This window comes from Bos indicus x Bos taurus, chromosome 7 (genome assembly GCF_003369695.1).
Source record: "Bos indicus x Bos taurus breed Angus x Brahman F1 hybrid chromosome 7, Bos_hybrid_MaternalHap_v2.0, whole genome shotgun sequence".
Classification (NCBI taxonomy): domain Eukaryota; kingdom Metazoa; phylum Chordata; class Mammalia; order Artiodactyla; family Bovidae; genus Bos; species Bos indicus x Bos taurus.
Genome location: NC_040082.1, coordinates 99,438,471 through 99,454,449, shown reverse-complemented (window position 1 = coordinate 99,454,449; position 15,979 = coordinate 99,438,471). Strand labels below are relative to the sequence as shown.

Below are 15,979 nucleotides of genomic sequence, written 5' to 3'. Positions count from 1 at the left end.
CTTAAAAGCTTTTGCACAGCAAAAGAACTTATAAGCAAGGTGAAAAGACAACCCTCAGAATGGGGAAAGTAATAGCAAATGAAAGAACTGACAAAGGATTAATTTCCAAAATATATAAGCAGCTCATACAACTCAATACCAGAAAAACAAACAATCCAATCAAAAAGTGGGAAAAATACCTAAACAGACATTTCTCCAAAGAAGACATACAGATGGCTAACAAACACATGAAAAGATGCTCAACATCACTCATTATTAGAGAAATGCAAACCAAACCACAATGAGATATCACCTCACACCAGTCAGAATGGCCATCAAAAAGTCTACAAACAATAAATGCTGGAGAAGGTGTGGAGAAAAGGGAACACTCTGTACTGCTGGTGGGAATGTAAATTGATACAGCCTCTATGAAAGATGGTAAGGAGATTCCTTAAAAAACTAGGAATAAAACCACCATATGATCCAGCAATCCCACTCTTAGGCATATACCCTGACGAAACCAAAATCGAAAAAGACACATGTATCCCACTGTTCACTGCAGCACTATTTACAATAGCTAGAACATGAAGCAACCTAGATGTCCATCGACAGATGAATGGATAAAGAACTTGTGGTACATATACACAATGGAAAATTACTCAGCCATAAAAAGGAACTCATTTGAGTCAGTTCTGATGAGGTGGATGGACCTAGAATCTATTATACAGAGTGAAGTAGGTCAGAAAGAGAAAGATAAATATCATATTCTAACGCACATATATGCAATCTAGAAAAATGGTACTGAATAATTTATTTACAGGGCAGCAATGGAGAAACAGACATAGAGAACAATCTTATGGACATGGGGAGAGGGAAGGAGCGGGTGAGATGCATGGAAAGAGTAACATGGAAACTTACATTACCATATGTAAAATAGATAGCCAACAGGAATTTGCTGTATGGCTCAGGAAACTCAAACAGGGGCTCTGTATCAACCTAGAGGGGTGGGTTGGGGAGGGAGATGGGAGGGAGGTTCAAAAGGGAGGGGATACATGTATACCTATGGCTGATTCATGCTGAGGTCTGACAGAAAACAACAAAATTCTGTAAAGCAATTATCCTTCAGTAAAAAAATAAAAAGAAAAAATAAATTTTTTAAAGCAATTTGGCAGTTCTTCAGAAAGTTTAACAAAATGACCCAGCAATTCCACACCTAAGTGGAATTCTCACACTCAAGGCAAACGAAAACACATCCACAAAACTTCTTGCACACAAATGTTCAGAGTAGCACTACTCACAGTCACCAAAAGTAAAAACAAACACCCACCACCTGATGAATGGATCAACAGAATGTGGTCCTTCCACAAGGAGGACGGCCATTCGGCCTTAAAATGCAATGAAGCCTCTCATGCTATGACATGAAGGAGCCTCAAAAAACACGATGCTGAGTGAAAGAAGACAGATACGGATGTATGAGTCCATCTGTATGAAATGTCCAGGACAGGCAAATCCACAGAGACAGAAGGTGGATTAGCGGTTGCTGGGGGCTGCGGGAGGAGGGATGGGAAGTGACCGCTAATCAGTACAGGGTTTCTTTTTGAGGTGATGGAAGTGTTCCAGAGCTGGATAGTGGTGATGGTTGCACAACTTTGTGAACATACTAAAAACCGGTGAACTGTACACTTTAAAAGGGTGAAGTTTACAGTGTGTGAATATCTCAATTAAAAAAAAAAAAGACATGTTGATTTGCAGGGCAGGAATAGAGACACAGATATAGAGAACAGACTTGTGTACACAGCAGGGGAAGGAGAGGGTGGGATGAATTGAGAGAGGAGCACTGAAACATATACACTACCGTATGTAAAACAGATAGCTACTGGGAAGTTCTGTGTAACACAGGGAGCTCAACCAGTGCTCTGCGACAACCTAGAGTGGTGGGATGGGGTCGGGGGGTGGGAGGGAGCTTCAAGAGAGAGCAGGTGTGTGTATACTTGTGGCTGATTCATTTGTGGAAGAGCAGAAGCCAACACAACACTAAAGCGATTATCCTCCAATTTTAAAAACAGTATACACTTTAAAAAAAAAAAAAAAAACCTTAAAAAAAAGAAACTGAAACAGATCTTTTTTAAATTTTTTTAATTTATTTTTAATTGGAGGATAACGGCTTTACAATGTTGTGCTGGTTTCTGCCATACATCAACGTGAATCTGAAACCAACAATTAGAGGAGAGTTAGAAAGTGAAAAAGAGAAGTTAAAGGAACTCACCCCCAAACAGTCTTATTTCCCCTCAGAATACAGAATCTTACAAATACTCTCAAATGGACACTTCCCAGCAGCACCCACCCCTCAACGTCAGTCTGGGTGGGTCACGACACCCTCTGCCCCCGGGTACTTACCCACACCCGTGGCACAGAGAACACCGTGCTCTGCTGCTTTCAGCTCTTCTCTTGGCTCCACCTGGGAGACGAGACTGGCTTTGCATGGTGGAGTCCCTGCTGCTGGAGAAGGACATATGGGCCGAGGGGGAAGGGCTTGCAGAGGAAAATAAATGCTTCCCCAGCCTGCCCACTCTCCACCTGGGCCTTAGCTCCTGAAGCCAAGCAAGTAGGCGGGGACCTAAGCAATCACATTCAATTTTTTTTTTTAATGAATTCAATGAGGTTCCTTTACAAGGGCCCAAACCACAAACACTCTCCTCTCTGTCCTTCTGAACTGAGGTTCTCTAAGTTCCAAGGCCAAACTCAAGGAGACCTATGCAGGTCCTGACCATGGAGAAAGTATTAGTCACTCAGTCGTGTCCAACTCTTTGCAACCTCTATGAACTGTAGCCCGCTAGGCTCCTCTGTAGTTTCTATGTCCATGGAATTCTCCAGGCAAGAATACTGAGTGGGTAGCCATTCCCTCCTCCAGAGGATCTTCCTGACCCAGTGACTGACCCTGAGTCTCCCACAATGCAGGCAGATTCTTTACCATCTGAGCCACCAGGGAAGCCCTGACTATAGAGAGAATGAAGTCCACTCAATGCATGCAGCTGTTATCCTATGAAAGCCCATGAATGACAAACCTTCTGAAACCCACACTGCATCACTGTGGCCATGTGGCAAGCACTTAAAGGGCATTTGCAGGGCTTCCCCACCTACCAATGCAGGAGACGTGGTGGGTTCAATCTCCGGTCCAGGAAGATCACTCATGCTGTGGGGCCACTAAGCCCATGCACCACAACTACTGAGCCAGTGCTCTAGAGCCAGGGAGCCACAACTACTGAAGCCTGCACATCCCAGAGCTTGTACTCCATAACAAGAGAAGTCGCTGCAGTGAGAAACCCGCGCACCGCAACCAGAGAGTAGGTCCCCCTCGCCCCAAGTAAAGAAAGACCCAGCACAGCCATAAATAAATAAATAAGTAATTTTTAAAAAAAGAAAAAAAGAGCATCTGCATACAGGAAGAACCAGAGTAGCAAAAGCCTTACCCCTGGGCGCCGGGGTCCTGCAGTTGTCCTGCAGCACGTGTCTGCACAGGTTCCTCCCAGCATCGTCCAGCAACGTCCACTCCTGGATGAGCTCCATCGCCACATCCTCTAAGGTGACTGATTCCTAAGGCAGTGCATGTATTTCGGCTCAGCAAGGACCACCCCCACCATTCTACAGAATGAGGGTTTATCCCTTGGGGAAGGCAGACCCAGTGCGAGAATATTCAGTGTTCTCTGCAAAGCTGGGCTCAGCAAACCTGGCCTGCCTCCTGTTTGTCTAAATAAAGTTTTATTGGCACATGGCCACACCCATCTGTTCATCTCTGTGGTTGTCACTGTGCTACTAGGGCAGAACTGAAGAGTTGCTGGGACAGAGCTCATATGGCGTACCCAACCAAAAATAATTACTTTCTTTTAACATTTGAACAAATCTGAAAGTATAAGCATTGGCTCTCTGCTGCTCCAGTATCCAGTGATGACAGAGACTGTTCTCAGCTTTACTGAGTTTTTCCTGAACTCCTTATTCAAGGCATCAGAAGTTTGAGCTTGCTCTTTTCATTTTCATGAAGTCCCTAGGATGAGTCATTGTTTTATGCCTGTTAAAACTGGACTTCCACTGCATCTGAGAAACGTGATGGCCTTTTAATCTTGGAATTCTCTAGAACAGCACTGACTGGTAAAGCTCTCTGTCATGAATGGAATGTTCTATGCCTGCACTTTCCAAAAAAAGGCAGCCACCAGCACGTGTGGCTCCTGAGCACTTGAGAAATGTGGTTTGGTAACTGAGAAGCTGAGGTTTAAATTTTGTTGGATTTTAATTAACCTTAATTTTTAGAGCCACGTGTGTTTTCGGTAGGTCTCACAAGCGATGGCAGGGATGGCCGTGGAGGAGTTCTGTGGCTGCCGGCTCAATCTGAGCCCCCTCACTGCCATTAGACTCCGGAATTAGGTACCAAACCCCAGGGTTGCTTTGGGAACCCTCCATCCAAGCCAGTTCCCTCCAGAACTGTAGGTCATGCACTGAAAGAGGCTAAAAAGTCCCAGGGACGGGGCTAAAGATGCTCCACACTTCCCTCCTGTTTCCGAGAGAGCAGACAGGGTCCCGAGTACAAGATTATCCCACCCCCACAACCATCCAGACTCAGTCTTCCCCCTCACCATGATACCAGCGCCAGGGTTTAAAGTTTCAGTGTGTGTCCTTCCTGCAATAAGAAAGACGGAGGTAAGAGGAGAAACGAGAGTGGAAGCAGAACACCAAGCTGGGGTTTGGCCTGGGTAATTAATTCCATTTCTGTGGACCATGAGCAGGGCGCCAATCCAAACAGCCAAATTACTCGGAAATTTACTTCAATACGCAACATACTGGGCTCCTCATCGTCTTTCACACCACAGCCCTGACCATTTCCACTGACTCCTCTCACGTAATAAAAGGACCACATCTCCTCTTTGTTGTTGTTGTTGTGCGGTCACTAAGTTATGTCCGACTCTGTGACACCATGGACTGTGGCCCACCAGGCTCCTCTTGTCCATGGGATTTCCCAGGCAAGAATACTGGAATGGGTTACCATTTCCTTCAAACTTGAGTCTCCTGCATTAACAGGCAGATTCTTTACCACTGAGCCACCTAGGAAGCTCCCTTAAAACACAAGGGACTTCCCTGGCAGTCTGGTAATTAAGACTTCGCCCTTCAATGCAGGGGGTTTGAGTTCTATCTCTGGTCAGGCAGCTAAGATCCCACATGCCTCATGGCCAAGAAACCAAAACAAAACAGAAACATCATTGTAACAGATTAAATGATTATAAAAAGTCCACATCAACAACAACAACAAAATTTTTTAAACAAAAAAACCTCTAACACTTTCTACTTTTCCTCCATTACTTTTATCAAGTTGGGATTTTTATATGTATTTGTTTAGGTGAGTTTGCCTCTCTCTCTCCAACCACGACGTAAACCCTCCAAGTACAGAACTGTGTCCCTCACCTTATCTTTGACAAAGGAGGCAAGAATATACAGTGGAGAAAAGACAATCTCTTTAACAAGTGGTGCTGGGAAAACTGGTCAACCACTTGTAAAAGAATGAAACTAGAACACTTTCTAACACCATACACAAAAATAAACTCAAAATGGATTAAAGATCTAAACGTAAGACCAGAAACTATAAAACTCCTAGAGAAGAACAGGCAAAACACTCTCCGACATACATCACAGCAGGATCCTCTATGACCCACCTCCCAGAATATTGGAAATAAAAGCAAAAATAAACAAATGGGACCTAATTAAACTCAAAAGCTTCTGCACAACAAAGGAAACTATAAGCAAGGTGAAAAGACAGCCTTCAGAATGGGAGAAAATAATAGCAAATGAAGCAACTGACAAACAACTAATCTCAAAAATATACAAGCAACTCCTACAGCTCAATTCCAGAAAAATAAATGACCCAATCAAAAAAATGGGCCAAAAAACTAAATAGACATTTCTCCAAAGAAGACATACAGATGGCTAACAAACACATGAAAAGATGCTCAACATCACTCATTATCAGAGAAATGCAAATCAAAACCACTATGAGGTACCATTTCACGCCAGTCAGAATGGCTGCGATCCATAAGTCTACAAGCAATAAATGCTGGAGAGGGTGTGGAGAAAAGGGAACCCTCTTATACTGTTGGTGGGAATGCAAACTAGTACAGCCACTATGGAGAACAATGTGGAGATCCCTTAAAAAACTGGAAATAGAACTGCCTTATGATCCAGCAATCCCACTGCTGGGCATACATACTGAGGAAACCAGAATTGAAAGAGACACGTGTACCCCAATGTTCATCGCAGCACTGTTTATAATAGCCAGGACATGGAAGCAACCTAGATGTCCATCAACAGATGAATGGATAAGAAAGCTGTGGTACATATACACAATGGAGTATTACTCAGCCATTAAAAAGAATACATTTGAATCCGTTCTAATGAGGTGGATGAAACTGGAGCCTATTATACAGAGTGAAGTAAGCCAGAAAGAAAAACACCAATACAGTATACTAAGGCATATATATGGAATTTAGAAAGATGGTAACAATAACCCTGTATACGAGACAGCAAAAGAGACACTGATGTATAGAACAGTCTTTCGGACTCTGTGGGAGAGGGAGAGGGTGGGAAGATTTGGGAGAATGGCATTGAAATACGTATAATATCATATATGGAACGAGTCGCCAGACCAGGTTCGATGCACAATACTGGATGCTTGGGGCTGGTGCACTGGGACGACCCAGAGGGATGGTATGGGGAGGGAGGAGGGAGGAGGGTTCAGGATGGGGAACATATGTATACCTGTGGCAGATTCATTTCGATATTTGGCAAAACCAATACAATATTGTAAAGTTTAAAAATAAAATTAAATTAAAAAAAAAAGAACTGTGTCCCTAAAATTAAAAGACACTTGCTCCTTGAAAGAAAAGCTGTTACAAACCTAGACAGTGACCTAAAAAGCACAGACATCACTTTGCTGACAAAGGCCCGTGCAGTCAAAGCTACGGTTTTTCCAGTAGTCATGTACAGATGTGAGAGCGGGACCATAAGGAAGGCTGCGCACTGAAGAATTGATGCTTTCGAGCTGTGGTGTTGTAGAAGACTACTGAGAGTCCCTTGGACAGCAAAGAGATCAAACCAGTCAATCCTAAAAAAATTCAACTCTGAATAATCATTGGAAGGACTGATACTGAAGCTGATTCTCTAATACTTTGGCCACCTGATGTGAAGAGCTGCCTCACTGGAAAAGACCCTGATCCTGGGAAAGATTGAGGGCAGGAGGAGAAGGGGGTGACAGAGAATGAGATGACTGGATGGCATCACTGACTCAATCAATGGACATGAGTTTGAACAAACTCCAGGATACGGTGAACAACAGGGAAGCCTGGGGTGCTGCAGTGCATAGGGTCACAAAGAGTCGGTCATGACTTAGCGACTGATCAACAACCACTTTCTTCAGGACTCCAAATCCTGCCACCAGCAAGGCACTTGATGTGTACTTTATGTGTTAGAGGTTGGCAAACTTTTTGTATAGACAGCTAGATAGTAAATAGCTTAGGATTTGTGGGCCACAGGACTTCCCTGGTGGTCCAGTGGCTAAGACTCTGCACTCCCAATGCAGGGGGCCCAGGTCTGATCCTGGTCAGGGAACTATATCCTACATGCCACAACTAAGAGTTCACCTGGTGGGCTTCCCTGGGGGCTCATGGTAAAGAATACACCTGCCAATGCAGGAGACACAGATTCGATCCGTGATCAGGGAAGGTCCCACTTGGCTCACAGCAACTAAGCCTGTGCACCACAACTACTGAGCCTATGCTCTAGAGCCTGGGAACTGCAACTACTAAGCCCACGTGCTACAACTCTGAAGCTCACATGCCTAGAGCCTGTGCTCTGCAACAAGAGAAGCCACCACAATGAGAAGCCCGTGCACCGCAACTAGAGAGTAGCCCTACTTGCCACAACTAGAGGAAAGTCTGTGCAGCAACAAAGACCCAGCACAGTTAAAAATAATAAATAAATAATGAAATCAGGAAATTGAGGGGAAAAAGTCTGTGAGCCACATGTATGGCAACTATTTAATTGTGATTGTAGCACAGAAACAGCCATAGGGAGCATATAAACACATGTGTTCCAATGAGTGAATGAGTGAGTCACTCAGTCGTGTCCAACTCTTTGTGACCCCGTGGACTGTAGCTTGCCAGGCTCCTCTGTCCACAGAATTCTCCAGGCAAGAATATTGTGTTTTATCCTGTTCAAATAAAACTTTATTAATAGAAACTAGCACTGGAGCAGTTTTGGCTCACAGGTCACAGTTTGCCAATCCCTACTCTGTATCATGGGCTTCCCTGGTGGTTCAGATAGTAAAGAATCTGCCTGCAATGCGGGAGACCCAGGTTCAAAACCTGAGTTGGCAAGATCCCCTGGAGAAGGGAATGGCAACCCACTCCAGTATTCTTGCCTGAAGAATTCCATGGACAGAGGAGCCTGGCGGGCTCCAGTCCATGGGTCACAAAGAGTCAGACACGACTGAGCAACTAACTTATACACTTACTCTACATCATGTGGTAGAGAGAATACACCAAACACCAAATACTCTAATTCTACCTCCTACACATCTTAAACATCCAAGCTTTTCCAATTTCACCATCATCACCAAACCCCAACTTTTTCAGCTCCAAAATCATCTGAGTTCTGAACTTACCCAAACTTCTACATGTGTGGACTCTGCATTCATTTTTATTCATCCTAAACTCCATGCTGAATCCAGAAGCTAGTGTTTTGTTTAAATCATCAACAAAATCATATTACTCTGTATTTAAAACTCTGATTCAATGGCTTCCAAATGGCCTTAGAACAAGGTCCAAAGCTTACCATGATCTTCCATGCCCTCCCTCCTCTCCACCCAACTCTTTCACTCCACACTTGGTTTTCTGTTTTAACTATCCCCATCTTTTCTCAGCTCCTGGAACACACCAGGCTTTGTACTGCCTAAGAGATTATGCTTCTATGGTTCTTTCAAATCTCCTCCCTACTCCGATTCCATAGCCTGACTCTTTGTCTAGCTATATACAATGCATCTTTCAGGTTCAAACGTTTGTCCCTTTTAAGATACTTTTCCTGACTTTCTTACGTTCTCCCCCTCTGTGTTTTCTATTGGTTTGGCCAAAAAGTTCAAATGGAATTTTGTGTGACATCTTACAGGTGTGTCAACTACAACTGGCACTTGTCAAGGGCATCAGCCATCTGCCTCTCCTGGGACTGTATCCTGTGATGCTGCTGGGGCTGCCACTGACCTTTGACGGGCCCTGAAGAGAGTTCAGGGTGGAGAATACGAATGAGGAAATATGCCTCAGGGAAACTGGTGGAACAGGTCTTCAGATAGATATTTTTAGGAACTGGTTTTATGAACCCAATCTTTTCATCTCCTCATATCTAGAAAAGCACTAACTCCCTTCATGGTGACATCAGCTTCTCATGACTAGCAGACAACTTTCTGTAAAGTAAGTACCTGGTTGCATTGAACTCCCCCTTCACCAAAATCTTATATATTGACCTTCCTCCCCTACCTCTTGGGAACAGTTTCTCAGAACTATCTGAGGTGCTGTCTCCTGGGCTGCGGTCCTCATTTTGCCCCAAATAAAACAACGCACAACTCTCAAGTTGTGCAATTTTTCACATTGTGCAATATTTTTAAGTTGCCACACATATCACCCTTATTGTTAATTTAAAATCTGTCTTCCCAGCTAGACTAAAACCTCCACAGGGGCAAGCGCTAAATCTATTTTAGTCACATTGTTTCCCCTGTTCAGGTCCAGTTCATTAAACATCGGCCCCCCTCCAATGAAAATGTGCCCAAAAAATCAACTCAAGAATAAATCAGCACAGCTAGATTAAAAAGGCACATGCCTACATAAATACATACACACACACACACACACACATAACACCACCACCATCACAAAAGTCAAAAATAAAAATAATTTTAAATGTCTGATATAAAATCACAACACCAGATTTCAGGTATCTTTAAGAAACATTGATTCTTTCTAAAAAGACACAGTGGGACATGAATTCTCTGAAAAGAAATACCTCACTCATTAAATCAAAATCTGACATTTAACTTTCCTCCGGTATTAGTTTCTTCCTCATTTCTTATTAGAAGTGAGTCTTAAATGCAAATCAAAACCACAATGAGGTACCATCTCACGCAGGTCAGAACGGCTGCCATCTACAAACAAAAGTCTACAAACAAATGCTGGAGAGGGTGTGAAGAAAAGGGAACCCTCTTACACTGTTGGTGGGAATGCAAACTAGTACAGCCAGTATGGAGAACAGCACGGATTCTCTAAAAAACTGAAAACAGAACTGCCATACAACCCAGCAATCCCACTGCTGGGCATACACACCAAGGAAACCAGAATGAAACAGACACATGTACCCCAATGTTCATCCCAGCACTGTTTACAATAGCCAGGACATGGAAGCAACCTAGATGTCCATCGGCAGATAAATGGATAAGAAAGCTGTGGTACATATACACAATGGATTAGCCATTAAAAAGAGCACATTTGAGTCAGTTCTAATGAGGTGGATGAAACTAGAGCCTATTATACAGAGTGAAGTAAATCAGAAAGAAAAACACCAATACAGTATATTAACACATATATATGGAATTTAGAAAGATGATAGCGATGATCCCATGTGCAAGACAGCAAAAGAGACACGGATATAAAAAACAGACTTTAGGACTCTGTGGGAGAAGATGAGGGTGGGATGATTTGAGAGAATGGCATTGAAACATGTATATTACCATATGTGAAACAGATCACCAGTTCAAGTTCAATGCATGAAACAGGGCGCTTAAAACTGGTGCACTGGGACAACCCAGAGGGATGGGATGGAGAGGGAGGTGGGAGGGGGGTGTTGGGACAGGGGAAACATGTACACCTGTGGCTGATTCATGTCAATGTATGGCAAAAACCACAATATTGTAATTAGCCTCCAGTTAAAATAAATTAATAAAAAGAAGTGAGTCTTAACCCTATTATTTTAAAAAGACATTCAATTTACTGCCAACTCAACTTCAGTTCCCAGTACTAACAAACTTATGTTCTTTTTCCTGGAGTCGCAAGTTTTGAAGCCTTCTGGTGATTTACAGGCTGGAGCCAACTTGAAAAGAACTAAATAACCTTACTTTTCATTGATGTTAGTAAGACTTGTGACATAAGTGAAAAATAGCTTTTATTAAGACTGGCTTCCCTTGCAGTAAGTAAAATTGATACAAAGTAAAAGTCACAAATTTAAAGCGCTTTTTAAGGAAAGAAAGGAAAGAAGGAAGAAGGAGAAAGAAAACCAAAGGGAAAGGAAAACTAACAGGTCCTAAGCTAAGGAACTGCAAATTGTCAGTCGCAAAAGAAAAAAAAAAAAATCATCTAATTCATCCCTCGATAGAAAGTACATTCCATTTTTCAAATCCACATGCCAAGTCACTCAAACGAATCTGCACACGTAGACTCAGCCCTAAATTTCCTTGAGCAGAGCTGGATAATCTGAAACGCAATATGCAACAAAACGTGATTTATTAATAAAAAAATTATCCTGCATAAAAGAGATACAGTAGGCCTACAAATCCGGAAGGACAAGTGAATGCTGGAGCCAGCTGGTGCACCACTCCTTCGCTGCGGGACCTGGACTATACTTCGTGATTTCCCGCGCAATAAGTGGATGACAGTCCTGTCTCCCCAAACAAGGAGTACCTGAGCGCGACAGACTGGAGAGGGGGAGCTCAGCTGCACAGCCAAGCTGTGCGGTAGCCGCCCCAGACCCAGGCGGACAGCGGGGAGGAAGTCCCTTGGCCAGCTAATCCATTCTAGGCCCTCAGACCCCTCCCCGCTCCCGCCGAGCATTCCCGAGGGATGGGCCGCACCTGCAGACTGGCCGGAGACACTCCCACCGCAAGGCGCCGCGCGGTCCAGCACAGCCACCTCCGTCCGCGGCCGCGGCGCACTTCCGCTTCCGGTGTCAGGGACCCCAGCAGCGGAAGTGGCCGAGACACTGGCTTTCAGGGCCGAAGGAGCTGCGGACTCTGGCGGAAAGGCTAACTCCTCTTTATATGACTTTGGAGGAGAAATTCTAGGTTCTTTCCCCCGGTTGGGGGTAAGGTTAAGGTCTGGGGTGGGGTCTGACCGGACCTAGAGGGTGGAGTTAGGGGCGGGGCGTATGCCACATGGTCCGGGCTAGTTGTTATTGTTTGTTCAGTTGCTAAGTCGTATCCGACTCTGTGACCCCATGGACTGCAGCGCGCCAGGTTTCCTGTCCTTCGCTATTTCCCAGAGTTTGCACAAATCCACTTCCATTGAGTCGGTGATGCTATCTAACCATTTCATCTTCTGCCGGCCTTCCTTCTTCTTTTGCCCTCAGTCTTTTCCAGCATCGGGGTCTTTTTCCAATGAGTCGGCTCTTCGCATCCGGTGGCCCAAGTATTGACGCTTCAACAACAGTCCTTCCAATGTCTGTTCTCGGATGAACTTAAGCCTGTGGAGTGGGGATTGGGGCGGGACCTAGACTTGGTGGGTGGGGCGGCGCTTCGCTGGCACTTTGGGATGCTCAGTGTTTGACTTTCCTCTCCTCTTTCCTTCCGCCCCCCACCCCTCGCCTGCCCCGCCCTGCCTTTCTCCTTTGTTTTTGGTTGGGTTTAGGGGTTCGACGGGGGGCGGTTGTTGTTTTCTTTTTGGCTTTTTTAGAAGAGAATAGAGTTTTTTAGACCAGGAGAGGATGTAAGAAGGGAGAGCCGACCTTTTTCGCTGGATAGTAGCCAATTGTTTGGGGTTGGGTTTTTTTATGTTTTGATGCCTTATACACAGGAATTTTACAAACTAGTCAGTTGCAACATTAGCCTGTAAAATCAAAAACATTTCTTAATATGTCTCAAAGGAAAAGGGAACTTTATAATGACACGCTTTCACATTAACCAGTATGACAAATCATAAGAAACTTAACACCATGTTCAAAATAAAATATACAGAACAAGCATTTTGAAGTCAACTATTGTGTGTAACTCACAGTTAATATAGGAGAAGGCAGTGGCACCCCTCTCCAGTACTCTTGCCTGGAAAATCCCATGGACGGAAGAGCCTGGTAGGCTGCAGTCCATGGGGTCGCTAAGAGTCGGACACGACTGAGCGACTTCACTTTCACTTTTCACTTTCATGCATTGGAAAAGGAAATGGCAACCCGCTCCAGTGTTCTTGCCCGGAGAATACCAGGGACGGTGGAGCCTGATGGGCTGCCCTCTATGGGGTCGCACAGAGTCAGACAGGACTGAAGCGACTTAGCAGCAGTAGCAGCACAGTTAATATTATGTGTACACGTCTCATTATTTCCTCCAAGGTTATCACCAATGAAGCAAATATTCCTTTGATACAGAAGCACAAACACATATTTGTTTTTTAGTTGAGCAAGTTTTATTGAGTCTCATCACTAGAATTTGGTATCTAAATGAAACATATATTTGCCTTTTTTTTTCCTCCACATTACAAAAGAAAAACAGACTAACTGAAAAAAAAACTTGTGAAAAAAAACCCAAACTATGTATTATAATCACTTAATACCTGTTTTGAATTGTATCATTTCTTCCAAAGCAATTTTGGCTTACTAGCAAAAATCATTTATTGTTTTTCTTAACTTCAATTCTTTTAGTTTTTTTAACCTTTTTATTGATCTGTAACATACATATAGAAAATTGCTTTGCAGTGTACATACAGAAACATACAGGAATATACAGAAATCGACATAGCTCAAAGAATTTTCACAAAGTGAACACACTCAGAAAGTTCCCTCATGTCTGTTTCATTTACTGTCTGCTTCCTCAAAGGAAAATCACTATCCTGATTTCTACTACTATAGGTTGGCTTTGTCTATTTTAATATTTTATATAAATAAACTCACACTGTATGAATTCTTTTTTCTTTGATTTCTTGGCTCAACATCATGTTTGTAATCTTTGTTCATGTTATTGCACATTGAATAAATAATTCCATACAGTGCAATGTGGTGAAGTCATTAACGTTTAAGTGGTATATAGTTTACAATAGCTACTCAAAATATGTCAGTGTTATGAGTTAACTACACAACAACATCTTTATTTTAATCCCCTGGTGTTTATCTATTCCCAAATTTAATCTGCACCATCTGATTTTATTGCCTAGAATTATTTGCATGAAAAAAATATTTTTTCACAAAATCAAATTTTGTTAGTGCCATAAACATATTTCTTTCCCCTAAAGAGTAAATGATTTGGCAAGATTAACCTCACTTGAAATGTGAAAAAATTGAGAGTGAATAAAACCAACCACGTTGACATAAAATCACTGAGCACAGAGAAGGTATTTCTTAACCATTTGTTGGATGGATAAGAAGAAGATGGGTGAATGGATGGGCGGGTGGGTAAATGATGCATGGACAGATAGGTGGGTGGGTTATGGATGAGTGGATGATGCATGGATAGATGGATGGATGGATGGATGATGAGTGGATAGGTGGAGGGATAAATTAATGTGATGACCAGGTTCCTAAATCCCATTTTAATGCACTTGTTACAAAAATTAGCTTATTAATGAGTATCCTTAGACCTGGATTTTCAAGGGCAATAAGAATATATTAGCAGATTTTAAATGATGTGAAAGTCGCTCAGTCGTATCTGACTCTTTACAGCCCCAAGGACTGTAGCCCACCAGGCTCCTCTGTCCTTGGGATTCTCCAGGCCAAAATACTGGAGTTGGTAGCCATTTCCTTCGCCAAGGGATCTTCCCAATCCAAGGATTGAACCCAGGTCTCCCGCATTGCAGGAGCATTCTTTGCCATCTGAGCTACCAGGGAAACCCAAAGGAACCCGTTAATATATCTGTAGGATTTTCTTCAGTTCCTTATACCCCAAGATTTAGATCTTTCATACCTCAATCCTGCTTCATAAACCCAGCTGCTTTGAATTTCTTATTCCTTAGTTTCCCCAGAAGATGGCAGTAGGGTGTAAAGACTAAGTGGGCTTCTCTAGTGGCTCAGACTAAAGAATCTTAAGTATTAATGTCCAAATAGGATTCAACCATCATTCTTATCAATAAAATAATATTAATAACATGGGAGGGTTTTCCCAGGTGGCTCAGTGGTAAATAATCTGTCTGCCAATGCAAGAGACATGGGTTCAACCCCTGGGTTGGGAAGATCCCTTAGAGGAGGAAATGGCAACCCACTCCAGTATTCTTGCCTGGAAAATTCCACAGACAGAGGAGCCTGGCAGACTCCATGGTGGTGGCAAAGAGTCTGATATGACTTAGCGACTGAGCACATACACAGATAACAAGGGATCTTATTTGCACCCTGCCGTAATCCAAGTACAGTATTTCTTTTTTCCAGGCATAACTGTATATTAAAAATTTTACAGTAAATAAACTGACTTCCTTTTTTGGAAGGCAGTCAAATTCTATTTTTGGAGTTCCCTGATAGCTCATTTGGTAAAGAATCCACCTGCAATGCAGGAGACTCCAGTTCGATTCCTGGGTCGGGAAGATCCCCTGGAGAAGCAATAGGCTACCCACTCCAGTATTCTTGGGCTTCCCTTGTGGCTCAGCTGATAAAGAATCCACCTGCGATGTGGGAGACCTGGGTTCAATCCCAGGGTTGGGAAGATTTCCTGGAGAAGGGAAAGACTACCCTCTCCAGTATTCTGGCCTGGAGAGTTCCATGGATTATATAGTCCATGGAAAGTTATGACCAACCTAGATAGCATTTTCAAAAGCAGAGACATTACTTTGCCAACAAAGGTCCGTCTAGTCAAGGCTATGGTTTTTCCTGTGGTCATGTATGAATGTGAGAGTTGGACTGTGAAGAAAGCTGAGAGCCGAAGAATTGATGCTTTTGAACAGTGGTGTTCCAACCAGTCCATTCTAAAGGAGATCAGTCCTGGGATTTCTTTGGAAGGAATGGTGCTAAAGCTGAAACTCCA

The 15,979-nt window shown here is 43.2% G+C and overlaps 1 protein-coding gene across 5 annotated transcripts in view; it reads right to left on the bottom strand.

Annotated features, from left to right (window-relative positions):
• Nucleotides 1-12,164, bottom strand: part of ZNF333 (zinc finger protein 333) — a 30,777-nt gene extending 18,613 nt beyond the window's left edge. The window contains exons 1-4 of one of the 5 annotated variants that reach the window (XM_027548023.1): nt 11,906-12,164; nt 4,608-4,651; nt 3,450-3,573; nt 2,377-2,478 (exon numbers count right to left, since the gene is read on the bottom strand). In XM_027548023.1, the coding sequence (XP_027403824.1) occupies nt 2,377-2,478; nt 3,450-3,573; nt 4,608-4,610 (229 nt within the window). In that variant the 5' untranslated portion in view covers nt 4,611-4,651; nt 11,906-12,164. Of the gene's footprint in view, nt 1-2,376; nt 2,479-3,449; nt 3,574-4,607; nt 4,968-11,905 lie in introns of those variants that run through there. The other 4 variants (XM_027548022.1, XM_027548018.1, XM_027548019.1 and 1 more) reach the window with 4 other exon arrangements.
• Between the last annotated feature and the right edge of the window lie 3,815 nt (nt 12,165-15,979).